The sequence below is a fragment of the Tachysurus vachellii genome, chromosome 18 (genome assembly GCF_030014155.1).
Source record: "Tachysurus vachellii isolate PV-2020 chromosome 18, HZAU_Pvac_v1, whole genome shotgun sequence".
NCBI lineage: Eukaryota > Metazoa > Chordata > Actinopteri > Siluriformes > Bagridae > Tachysurus > Tachysurus vachellii.
The window spans coordinates 14,568,758-14,582,435 of NC_083477.1; the positions used below are offsets into that span (position 1 = coordinate 14,568,758).

Sequence of the window (13,678 nt, forward strand, 5' to 3'; positions counted from 1 at the left end):
TATTATTATTATTATTATTATTATTATTATTATTATTAGTAGTAGTAGTAGTAGTAGTAGTAGTAGTAGTAGTAGTAGTATTTGTTTATGTTTGTATGTATATGTTATGTGAAAACCATACATTTTATTTGATGTCTATCTCCATGGCAAGGGGGCCATTCGATTCCCGCCTCCACCTTATGTGTGTGGAGTTTGCATGTTCTCCCCGTGCCTCAGGGGTTTCCTCCGGGTACTCCGGTTTCCTCCCCCGGTCCAAAGACATGCATGGTAGGTTGATTGGCATCTCTGGAAAATTGTCCCTAGTGTGTGATTGCGTGAGTGAATGAGAGTGTGTGTGTGTGCGCCCTGCGATGGGTTGGCACTCCGTCCAGGGTGTATCCTGCCTTGATGCCCGATGACGCCTGAGATAGGCACAGGCTCCCCGTGACCCGAGGTAGTTCGGATAAGCGGTAGAAGATGAGTGAGTGAGTGAGTCTATCTCCATGCACAGTTGCTATGTAAACAGCATTATTAACATATTGTCCTCATCACCTATGAGTGCTCAGGCTCAGATGGCTAGCAGGTTTTCATGTAATGGTGGAGGGTGTGAGGATGGCTAGAAAGAAGAGACATGTGACATATGCATGAGCATGACCCAGTTGTGGGGCTTTTCTTTTATTTCTTTGTTTGACTTGACAATATGAAAATTCTGTATTTGGGCAATATTCAATCTTCTTATTGAAGGTGGCTACACTCATAAATATAGTTCTAAAAACTATTCTGCGTTAAATATTTTTGTGAAGTATTTAGTGTGAAATTAAAATATTTCTTATTTATTTTGTGTGTTTTTACAGTGGCATGATATTACTGTTGCAATGTCCTGTTAAAACAGTATGCATCTTCTGTATAAATATTTACACATTTTATATTTTGGATTTGTGGGTGTGTCTGTGTGTGTACTGTGTGTGTTCACACTCAAGAGTGGCATTGTGTGGTAAGAATTAAGTAAATATATTTACTGCATTTGTGGAACGTACCTTTTTGGGCACAGGGCTGGCACCATCTGTTCTTTTCTTGAGGGCAGCTCCTGGGGAGGAAGAGTATGCATATTTCTGCAAATCCATTGTAGGCATCATTATCTAACGAAAACTGTCATAGGCCAGTGAGCCTATAAGGGAGATGGAGACAACATCAAATTTCCATTCATTTACAAGAATGAATGGTTTTGGCCTCTATAAGAACACACAGTTTTTCGATCTTAATGCATAATAGTGTCTGCTATTGATAAATGATACTGTATTAATTTACCCATGGTCAAAGGAGTTGTGTAGCCGGCCCGAGCTATCCAGAGCATGTACTGTACAGTGAGGGAAAAAATTATTTGATCCCCTGCTGATTTTGTACATTTGCCCACTGACAAACAAATGAGCATTCTATAGTTTTAATGGTAGGTACAGACAGAATAACAACATAAAATACCAAAAAAAACTCCAAAAGGTGAGATCTTGTATGGAGCCTCACACCGAGGGAGATTGACAGTTATATTGTGTTTCTTCCATTTGCAAATAATCACACCAACTGTTGTCACCTTCTCACCAAGCTGAATGTCTACAATCTTGTCCCTGACATCCATGGACAGCTCTTTGGTCTTGGCCATGTTGGAGAGTTTATAATCTGATTGATTGATTGCTTTTGTGGACAGGTTTCTTTTATACAGGTAACAACTGAGATTAATCTCAGATTGTTACCTGTATAAAAGACACCTGGGAGCCAGAAATCTTGCTGATAACTGATACTTATTTCACTCATTAAAATTCAAATCATTTTCTAACTTTTTTGAAATGCATTTTTTATGGATTTTTTTATTGTTATTCTGTCTCTCACTGTTAGAATAAACCTACCATTAAAATTTTAGACTGATCGTTTCATTGTGTGGGCAAATGTACAAAATCACTCACTCACACTCACTCGTTTTCTACCGCTTATCCGAACTACCTCGGGTCACAGGGAGCCTGTGGATGATCTCAGGCATCATCGGGCATCAAGGCAGGATACCCCCTGGATGGAGTGCCAACCCATCGCAGGGCACACACACACTCTCATTCACTCACGCAATCACACACTAAGGACAATTTTCCAGAGATGCCAATCAACCTAATGAAACCGGAGTGCCGGAAACCGGAGTGCCCGGAGGAAACCCCCGAGGCACGGGGAGAACATGCAAACTCCTGCAAACTTTTACTCACATTCGAAAAGTATTACTGTTAATTTATTATCCACATTAGTGACTTTTATTTTGATGTGTTAGGTGATTGAGGAATGTGACAAGGATTGTGTGGAGATATTGTTTCCTTTCTTGAAGTTTTCACAGTCCAGGGAATCATCCTGATGCCATGTGTGTGCAAAGAGATGGCAATCATGTCACAAAATTAATATTTATGTTAAATACAATGGATCTTATTCAGCCAATTCTGCATGGTCAAATTGTATAGTCAACATGTTACCTGTATGCCTCAAAGTCTTCTTAATCAATATCATTAATAATTATTGCAAGTATAGGGGTATTCTACTTTGCATGTAGTTTAAGTTTATAATGAAATTTGGGCATTTGTTGATCTAAAGCTAAAATGTAGGTAATGGGGTTAACTGTCATTTGTACATGTTAACCAGAAGCAAATACTTGGATAATTCTTAGGTCACTTGAATAATAGGTGCATTTGTGCAGACTATTCTAATATGGTCAGATTTTTATTTGGTATTTTTTATTTTAAATTTTAAAACATATATTTTCAACAATTTGGATGATATTGTTGAGTTTTATTTCAACAATAAAACATGCCAGACAAGATTTTGTGGCTTTACAGTGTTTGATCCCATAACTATACAATTGAATACAGATGTTTGCATCGGACTGATTCTAGATAAAATTCTTTCGCTCTTTTGCATCTTTTTTAGTAGTGTCCATGACTCTGCTAACTATTATTTTTAACTGTTTGGGGTTTTTTTGTTTGTTTTTTTTTCCCCCAAAAGAAACAGAGGTTAATCTTACATATGCATGGAGTAGATAGGCAAGGTTTAAAAATAAAGTGAAGATAAAGTGATATGTTTCTTTTAAATAATGCCATTTTATATAACCGATAACTCTCTTGTCATGTGGATGTGTTTGTGTGTAAAAGGAGTTTGGAGTGCCTTTTATGGAGACAAGTGCCCGATCTGGCCTTAATGTAGACCTGGCCTTCACTGCCATAGCAAAGTAAGTAGACCTTTTATGTGCAATTTTAAAGACAATTTAAATAACAATACACATTATAAAATACATTGTGTGGTCTTTGTTAATTATAATGATAACATATGTGACATCAGCGGCTCACTGTGTCTCTGTATCCCTGTATTATGTACTTCCATTTGTCTTCAATATATTTAAGTTCATATCCTGTTTATTAAAAGGTTTTGATAGCCTACTCAGATTTATGCTAGATAATCAAATGTACATTACCTTTATATTTATATTTATTGTGTTGTCTTATCATTGATATTTGAACTTTTTGGTAAAACAAGAGTTTTTACTCATAGGCCTTTTCTACCTACTGTAAACTTACCAGCTAGGATTATTCAATCGTGAGGAATTTTCAGCCTTCCTGCTGTTTATCTCTTCTCATCCTTGCAGAGAGCTGAAGCACAGGTCCATGAAGGATGGGGATGAGCCAAAGTTTAAATTGCATGAATATGTCAATAAGGAAATGAAGACCACTGGCTGCTGCAGGACCTAAAACCACAAGTGGGTGTGTTTGTGTGTACATATGCACATGGTTATCATAAATGTGTTTACATTTGCCCAGCTATGGGAATTTCTTTTGTGTTTGTCTGTGGACATATGGTTCTTATGACTATGTTTAAATTTGTCCACATACATCATGTGTTTGTGTGAATATATGTACACTGAATACATGATAAATGGTAGACAATGAACAGTGTGCAGAATTTTATCAGCTTTGTTAAACCATGTGTGGATTTTTAATTCATTTCGAGCTTGGGAGAGCCTTGAAGGGCTCATGGGTACTATAATTAATTCAAGCTGTTTCTAGAGAAGCACAATTCTGCTCTTTTCTATCTTCAAAAGCACCACATATCCTAATCAGTGCAATGGGAAGAAATGCACCCTTTAGAGAAACAGTCAAGAAATGCCACAAGCACGTACTGTAGGTATAAAATGTTAAATCTTTTTTGTCCACCAAAGTAATTAGGGGCCACATGCTACCACATGCCATTTTATATAGTCATTGAAATTCAAATTAAATACAAACTGGATGAATAATTTAGGAATTGCAGCAGTTTTAACATTTAGCATTTACAAACCCACCCCAGGTAGGAGGTCAAAACAATTAGACAATTGGCTGCTCAGCTGTTTCGGTGCCAGTTAAAAGGTCTAGAGTTGATTTCAAGTGTAGCATTTGCATTTGTAATCTGGTGTTCTTAACTCTCAATATGAAGTTTAAAGAGCTGTCACTGCCAGTGGACTCCATAAGAGAGACCACATTTTGGTTATTAGGTTAATTATTTGGTAAACTGTTAGCAAAAAAGAATGGCCACAGGAATAATGATAAAATTTTAATACCACACAAAATAACTGTAGTGAATGACAGAAGAATTTTAGGTAGGTGTACAGTATATCTGTCCAAATCATCAATCGGGTATCCAGAGTAATCACAGAGGGTTTGAAAAGGGGGGACCATATATAAAAAGTTTTGTTTTCCTACAACATTCACCCAATTTGGAAACTGAAAAAAAAAAAAAATATATATATATATATATATATATATATATATATATATATATATATATATATATATATATATATATGAAAATCCGCATTTCAGCTTTTGAGTGTGAATAAATTATGACAGTCCATGGCAGCTCAAGTTCTCACTGTCATTAGAGCAAAAAGCAGTTCTTGTAAATATTACAATGCTTCTACTTTTTAGTTGTTGTCAAAATAGAATTTGTAATGAAAACAGTTTATGTGTGTATGTGTGTGTTTGGAGAAAGGCATCCAATTGTCAATAAAAGAAACAGCATCATTCCTAATATTTGGCTAAATTAAATTAAATATCTGGAACAAATGGGCTGTTTCAATAAAGATGCTATTAAATGTACATGTCATACTTTCAGTTTTTGCTAAAACATAAACCAGGATTACAGCATGCTAATTCAGTAATATAGTAATTGGTACCAAGATATAAATTAATTATTGGTACCAATACATTTTAAATATGGGTGAAAACCCCAACAATATATGTGATATGTTATAAATAAAGTTTGATGGTTGATATGTGTTGAAGTGTAACCAAGGGAAACATAGCTGTCACACCAGTTTAACATCACAGCCATGCTTGGACACCAGCATTTATTTAAATGGAAAGGGATTTTCTCCAAAGCTCATATTCCAAAGCTTTGAGCTACAATAAGGGTGTTTTTGACAAATTACTGATGTTGTTTTTGACAAATTACTGTAGACAGTGTATATGTTAAAGCTATAATACATGTTTTGTTGCTTTCTGTAGATATTAAAGTGTTTAAAGTTTTTTGATCGCAATGTTTATACCAAATTATTCATTTAATTCAGATTTTCATTTTGTTATATATGTATAATATATTAGTATCATTTAGTTCAGTGTAGTTAAGTGGCAAAAAATCTTCATTACAGCTTTAACAAACCCTTTATTTTGTTCTCTGTCCTTTTTTGAATGGAAATGCTAACAGTTAAAGTTATCTTTGGATAAAAGTTGAAAGCTATATTTTGCAGAATTTGTATTTTGTGTATTTTCATATATACACTGCTAGCAGTTCATGTTCATTTTACATAATTCTTTATATACACATCAGTATATTGAGTGTTACATCTTTTTGATATATTCCAAATCACTTAGAACTACTATTTAGATTAACCTTAAATACTGAGGCAAGAAAATAAATCAGAACGAATTCTTAATTTAAAAGTAAGCTACACAACTGTAAACACGTGTTACTTTTTCATTTTGTAAATCATTCTGTAAATTATTATACAGGGTTTAAAAAACAAATTGTATACCGAAACCAGAAAAAATCCAACATTTATCTTATATTTTATGTACAATTCTATGGAATTTACAGTGCCTATAGAAATTCTATACACCTTTTTGAAATGTATACATTTTGGCTAAACAAACCAAACTCAAGAAGTGAATGTAGTAAAACAATATAGCACCATTCTTTTGGCTACCCTCTTGTGTTAAACTAGTGATATTTATATAATTTCATCTATCCATTCTCTCATAACGGTTTTTAATTCCTCTCTTGTTCTTGCTAGTTTCTTGTCTCTGTCTTTTTTGTCCATGCATACACCGTTTTGATGGTGCCAGCCATTGCATATATTTGCATTAATAGATAAACTATTATAAACTAATTACTAATTTTAACTAATAACTAATGAGTTTCATTAATCATATCGTTAATACTTATCCATATTGTTGCAGACATCAGAGTTCAAGCATCTGATTAGATTAGATCTGTTTAGATTAGATTACTATATTACTGAGAAGATGGTACACCCTGGACAAGATGCCAGTCTATCACAGGGCAGACTATCACATGGCACACACACTACAGAAAATTTAGAGATGCCAATCAGCCTACAATGCATGTTTTTGGACTGGGGAGGAAACCAGAGTACCTGGAGGAATGGAGAGAACATGCAAACTCCACACACATATGGTTGAGGTGGGAATCAACCCCCAAAACCTGGAGGTATGAGGCAAACGTGCTAATCACCAAGCCAGCATGCCCCCCACAGACTGTTATACATGATATATATATATATATATCATGTATAACAGTCAGTGGGGGGCATGCTGGCTTGGTGATTAGCACGTTTGCCTCATACCTCATACCTCCAGGTATATATATATATATATATATATATATCGTAAACTCTATATATATATATATAGTTTACTATATATTTACTAGTATCCACATTAAGATACATTACTGATTCTAACAAGTAAATATAATATAGTAATACATAAAACGGATATAGTAAAACATTTGTTAGACATGGGTGCATAAGAGAAAGTAACCAAAGTGTCATTGTTATTTTTTGCTGTTTTTGTCAGTTCTGTTGAATTTGTAAGTTATTCATTATTACAAAATTGTGGCAATATCAAGAAAACCAAACTGACTGATGTAATGGAAATTTTCACTTTAGAGATGTTCATAAGAACCTGTCCTTCTATTCATCTACATTTCTCATGGCTGGTAGTTATTGTGACTAGAGATTGCAGTTGTTTTTTTTTCCCTAAAACTGCTTCCAGCAGACCTTTCCTGTGAGACCTTAGTTGTTCCCGTGGGATCTTGGTAGGTACAGATTAGCTTGGTCAGAAGATGAGCAGGCGATGCTTCTAAGCCAATGGTTGATGATGTTTTGCTGATGATAAATGGCAAACTCTGGGTCATTTTTCTTATGCACTGGTGTATAACATAGTAGTAAATATACTAGTACCTACTAGTAAATTGGGAACAACTACTCATTGCATCTACTTCTTTTAGGCAATTGTAATGGTAGAACTACTGTACTAATCAGAATCACTGGTAGTTAAGTTGCTCTCATTTTAGCTATCATTGTAAAGGCGACTATCATTTTGGAGAATGTGCCATATTTACTTTCTTTATGAAAAGCTCTTAAACTTGCATTGCTTTTGCACATCAATTGGTGACATTTTTTCTTTGATTGTGGTTCTAAATATTTGTCTTGGGTTATAATCTGAATGGTGCTAGTTATCGTTTTGAAAAAAATGTTTTACCTGTAATAGGAAATTTAGGTCATTTCTGTGGGGTAGGTAGACCTTGTATAGGCACTGTTTAGTGTGAATTGATGTGAAGATACATGAATGTAACATATACAGTATACTGTATGCATATGCACCTAAAGCTTATTCTTAAAAGTTTACCAATTGAAAAAAATTGTGCAGTTTATACAGTTAAATTTGATTTTTATAGACATTTTTTGTCAACATGTTTACCTGGTTCATTAAAAGAAAATGTGATATTTGTACATTCTGATTTCTCTTTGTAACTATAAATTGTATCCTATTCATGCATTGTGACCTTTTTGACATATTAAACTTTTTGTTGTGCAATAATTTTATGTTTAAATAAAGTCTACATTACAAACAGAAGATTTTTTGGGGTTTGCTAAAAATGGTACACGTCAACTCATGATGGATGGCAACGAATGATGTGCACTCAAATTGTAAGAGCTGTAACAGTAGTGCTATAATGAGTCTGTCTGTGTTTCTGTCCTGTTTCTGTCTGCTGTCTTTTCCTGTGGTTAATTGTTTGCTCCGCCCACCCTTTGGTTTCCATGGACATTAATTGTACTCCTTCTCTCCTTCAGGTGTCTTGTCTTTGTCTCTAATTAGTTCTGCTCTGTGATTGGTTCTTGTCTGTTATTTATACTCTGTGTGTTCACTTCCCTTTTGTTGGTCGTTATTTCATTGTGCTTGTTAGATATTGTATGTTGGTGTTAATATTCCTGTCTCCTGTGTGCTCTGTATTCTGCTCTGTTTTGCCTGCCTGTTTGTGTGTCTTGGTTTCGTAAAAGTCTAAAATCTGCACTTGGATCCTCACTCGCCTTTGTCCAACCTCGTGTCAGAAAGCAACGCGGCACAGTTAAATACAAGAAGACAATGACACAATAAGGATCAGGTGTGATGACAGGGAGGAGCAGACGAAGGCGGGGCAGACACGTGACGAGAAACATAAACAGATGCACGTGGCCAGAGTCCGGGCAGAGTCCTTACAAGTGCACTCTCATGGAGCAAATTTAATATTTCATGAAAACTGTTTAACTTTCAGCTAAAACAGATAGACAGGGGCACGTGTTTTTCATTAAAATAGTTTTATGCACAGATTATACACAAAGCTCATCAGTTTTAGTGTATAATATTGTTTATATTGTCAAAATTTTCCTTTAATGTCTTTCTTCAGTGCTCAAACAAGTATACAAGACTCCCATCGCAACACAACACACAAATAAATAAATAAATATGAGGAGTTTTACTGGACACATTGGCCTGGCAAGTTTGCATGTCTGTCAGGTGATAAATATGAATTGTAATACAGTCAAAATTTAATCCATTGTATCTATATGTTCTGACATGGGGCCTCATTTATAAAGACTGCGTAAGCACAGAAATGGATCTGGAACGTGCGTACAGAACCTCAGAGAAACCAGGATACATAAAGAAATACTTGGCATGAAATACTTGAGTGTATATTTATAGCTTTAACTCACGTGTAAAGCAATGTTAGCAACAATAGGAATCAGTGTTACACTGCATAATAGGCTTCTTGGCATAAGTAAGCATTAAAGCTTTAAATCTTTTTAGGAGCTGCTTTTTTATTCGTTTAAACTGGTTGATTAGTTTGTTTCTTTGTATTAATATTTATTTCCCCTATTAACTTTGTGCAGTCTACAGATTAATTCCCCAGCTGAAATAGTAAAGCATTATTAGTATTATCAGCTGTGAAGTAATTTCTCATATTTGTAAATCTATTAATAGGATATATTGTCTATAGTACGGCGACTGTTTTGAGTTGTTAGAAGGCCTCACCAACCTAATGTTTATAAAGCACTATGCCAAAACATTTTCACTTGTTTAAGAAGTGTGTGTTAAAAAAGAAAATCATAAAAAAAAGAAAAATTTAATACATGTGGCATTTAATACTACTAAATATCTAATTAAATGGTGTCCCACAGGGCTGCTCACAACAAAATACAATGACTTATAAGGTGCGTCCTGCAGGCTAGTTATCCTCAGCCTAATAGGTGTTAAACAATGTGGTCAGGAGAACCACAATATAAATATCCCTACAATCAATTAGCTTTAAATTTAATTTGGTGGTGCAGCACTTACAACTGATGTGTTCGTTACTAGAAGAAAATAACCTGTATTTGAAAAAAAAACATCAATAAAAAAAGAAAGACCATCGTGCACCTCTCCACTTATTGATTATTTTATATTAATTATATTGACAATCTCGTACATCAGATTTCTAACCCAACTTAAAAGCACAATTTGCAGCACTCACTTAAAAGCTGATGTGCCCGTATTTTAATGTACGAGGTCATTTGCAATAACTATTTATGCATATTTTTAGGCTCTAACAAAAGAAAAGGCCTTTTTACTTTGGGCTTATTTTCAAGTTTACTGTGATTTATAAAGCATAAACGGTAGGCTGTGGTACGGATGCAAGGTTTTATAAAAAACTATTTCTGCAGCAATTTCCTATTTTATGTGCGTACAAACATTCCCTCTAGAATTCATGCAAAGTCTTATAAATGAGTCCCCTGCTCATTTCTGTGTCACTTTTACTTAATGTCACCATCAAATAACATCTTTGCCAGGAAAGACTTATTATTTACTTAAAGCAACTGGGATAAAACATGGATGTGCTATTATGCAGAATTTTAAAGCAGAGTTTGCACAGTCATTGTATCGGCCCAGTCAAAGTATTCTGAAGCTGTTGTTGCTGTTTCTCTCTGCACACCATTATGATAGGCTTTGGTGCTGTGCGTTGCTACAGGCTTTCATAGCATCTCTGAGCTCGATTCCCAGAAAGGATCAGGGCTTATGCTTGAAGCGAGCCTCCACTGTATTTGGCAAGAACAAAAAGCAAACAGTTAGATCAGAAACATTTATCTTATTGATGTGTATAGTAGCATAAAGTATATAACACCAGTATTTTCAGGATGTTGTTAAAGTTATTTTTGCCAAATTTAGAAATTCTAACGGCATGTGTCTTCAAGCTCTATACAAAAACAAAATATACTGTGCAAGTATTGGTCTTAATAGTAGGCCAAGTGAACCCAAATAATTTAAAAACTTGATATGAGACAGTGTCTGACAAGAACAAACATGAGACAGTGTCTGAAAAACAGCATCAGGATTGCCTGCGAAGGATCAATCATTTTTAATTAGATGAAGATAAAACAGAAATGCAAGAAATGGAATAAATATACCATGAAGGTTAAAAACAACCACACAGTAAAATAACAGACCTTGAAATAATAAGGCTGAAAGTGAAGCATGTAAATGGAAGGTCACCTGCATACTCCTGTGGTAGCATGGGTTTGTTGATAACACTCTGAAATACAGCCATCCAATCTTTCTGTTCTGCCTCTGTTTCACAAGCGAAGAGGAATTTTCTGTCTGGGGTCACAATGGTGATGCCAAACTGCCAGTGGTAGCCCTGCGTGGACAGGGGCAGGCCTGGTACTATAGTGTAGCCACTTTCCTTGCTGCCAATGAACACTTCCCCTCGTGCATAGGCATCCTATGTAGAATGTCATAGTGTTAGCATTAGTGAGGTAAAATGAGTAGGAGGCCTAACAATACCTAAGACAGTCAGAATGTTTATAGGAAGCTATGCCATAACATTTTCACTTATTTAAGAAGTGTGTTTTAAAAATAATAATAATAATAATAATAATAATTTTAAAAAAAGTTTTCTACTGACAGATAATATTGTTATGCTAATATACCCAGTAAATTAAGTGAGTCCCACAGGTCAGCTCACAACAAAACACAACAGCATTATCTAGTGGACATTACTAAATTGCACTTCAATCAACCCTTATTTCTTCTTAAATCATAAGTTCTATAATCAAAACAGATAGAAATGAATTACATTATTAATAGAAAAGGGGCAGTAATTTTTGTATTGTGATGTTTCTGCAGATATGTTCAGATCTAGAAGAAAAAAACATAAAAGGGAGGGGTGGAGGAGTGATAAGTGCAATGATTTTACCAAAGCAATACCTGGAAATGTTCTGAAATAAAATGTATATGAGTAAATGTAAAAAGTAAAATGTAAAATGTTACTTAATACTTATTGTATCTAAGAGCTGAATACTAAAGTGAACCATGCTCCATGAAGGTTAACATTCGTAATAATGGCATAGAACTTTTAAGGAAGTAAACTAAAAAAAGTGAGCCAAAATGTTTTCTCTCTCTCTCTCTCATTTTCTACCGCTTATCTGAACTACCTCGGGTCACGGGGAGCCTGTGCCTATCTCAGGCGTCATCGGGCATCAAGGCAGGATACACCCTGGACGGAGTGCCAACCCATCACAGGGCACACACACACTCTCATTCACTCACGCAATCACACACTACAGACAATTTTCCAGAGATGCTGATCAACCTACCATGCATGTCTTTGGACCGGGGGAGGAAACCGGAGTACCCAGAGAAAACCCCCGAGGCACGGGGAGAACATGCAAACTCCACACACACAAGGTGGAGGCGGGAATCGAACCCCAACCCTGGAGGTGTGAGGCGAACGTGCTAACCACTAAGCCACCGTGCCCCGCCAAAATGTTTTGACATTCAATAATATTAATGCAGTTACGACTTTATATTTTGCTGTAAAACATCTCATACACTCACCACCACCTTCAATAGGAACACTTGCAAACCTGTTCAATTATGCAGTTATCCAACAGCCAATCACATGGCAGGAACACATAAAATCACCTCTTTTTACCTAAGTTCACCTCTTTAATTGTGTTCCTATAAAATTGGAAGATGAGCACATTTTTAAGAACATGTAAATTAAAAACCGCTGCTCACCAAGGGGTCTTTAAAGTACATGAGCCTCCTGTCATCCAGAGTGAACCAACGTTTTTTAAAACCCTCTGTTTGCTGGAACAGACATAAGACATGATTAAACACAAATATATTTGGTTTAGTATTTAGATTATTTCATTTATTCCTTCATTCACCTTCATTTTTCAAAATTAAATTGATCAACATATCACTATTCACTTCCCTTCTTCTATACTTTTCATTATTTCCATAGTGTGAGTAGCAGCTTACAGTAAAACATAAAACAGCTTAACTAAAACATTTACATTTATGACGTTGGCAGACGGCCTTATCCAGAGTGACATATGAAATTGCTCTGAAGTCTCCATCAATTAAAACATCAATAGATAACATCAATAAAACTGCTGTCAATAAACTGTTTTTGGTCAGTAACCGAATCAAGAATTTCCAACCTTTGGACCTGTCTTCTCCATAAAACCCTCCTTAATATAGTTCCTTGTCAGTTTGGGCACCAGCTAGACAAAGAAAGAAATAAAGGTAGTTAATTACACTGTAGAAACAGGATGTGAACAAAGGTTTTTTTGTGCATGTGTGACAGGCCTATTTAAAAAAAGCCTTCCACCACAAAACCTCAGGTTCCTTATAAAGAGAACTGGCCTTGGGAGATGATGTAATAGATGTTCTAGTATTTCTGTACATTCCTTATGTATTGTTCACTCTTGTGTGTATGTATTGAGGCTTACTTACTTCAGTATCAGGTGCTCCAGGAAAAGCAACTTGTAAGTAATGGAACCTAGCAGCTCGTATGGCGTTGAACCAGTCGACTATTTCCTAAAAACACATACATCAAAATGTAAAAGAGAATTGCTGCTGCATCAGTTATTAACATGCAATTTCTCCACATGACCAGTAGTGGGCGTCAAAAGATAAAACAAATTCAAATCACAAACTGCCATTTAATTCATTTTAAGCTCCAATTACTAATTATGTAATATGTCATAATTATATCTCTGACAAACTATCTCAGTTCAAGATAACTTGCTTCAACATCT

The 13,678-nt window shown here is 35.3% G+C and overlaps 2 protein-coding genes across 3 annotated transcripts in view; one reads left to right on the forward strand and one right to left on the reverse strand.

Moving 5' to 3' along the window:
- The window catches only part of LOC132861279 (ras-related protein Rab-26-like), a 73,271-nt gene extending 66,488 nt beyond the window's left edge, over positions 1 to 6,783 (forward strand). The window contains exons 7-8 of one of the 2 annotated variants that reach the window (XM_060892714.1): positions 3,156 to 3,232; positions 3,647 to 6,783. In XM_060892714.1, the coding sequence (XP_060748697.1) occupies positions 3,156 to 3,232; positions 3,647 to 3,749 (180 nt within the window). In that variant the 3' untranslated portion in view covers positions 3,750 to 6,783. The remainder of the gene's footprint in view (positions 1 to 3,155; positions 3,233 to 3,646) is intronic. The other variant, XM_060892713.1, reaches the window with a different exon arrangement.
- Positions 6,784 to 8,897: 2,114 nt separating this feature from the next.
- LOC132860833 (arf-GAP with dual PH domain-containing protein 1) overlaps positions 8,898 to 13,678 on the reverse strand; it is a 32,304-nt gene continuing 27,523 nt past the window's right edge. The window contains exons 7-11 of the mRNA XM_060892100.1: positions 13,374 to 13,457; positions 13,079 to 13,141; positions 12,651 to 12,722; positions 11,124 to 11,352; positions 8,898 to 10,669 (exon numbers count right to left, since the gene is read on the reverse strand). Of these exons, the coding sequence (XP_060748083.1) occupies positions 10,641 to 10,669; positions 11,124 to 11,352; positions 12,651 to 12,722; positions 13,079 to 13,141; positions 13,374 to 13,457 (477 nt within the window). The 3' untranslated portion in view covers positions 8,898 to 10,640. The remainder of the gene's footprint in view (positions 10,670 to 11,123; positions 11,353 to 12,650; positions 12,723 to 13,078; positions 13,142 to 13,373; positions 13,458 to 13,678) is intronic.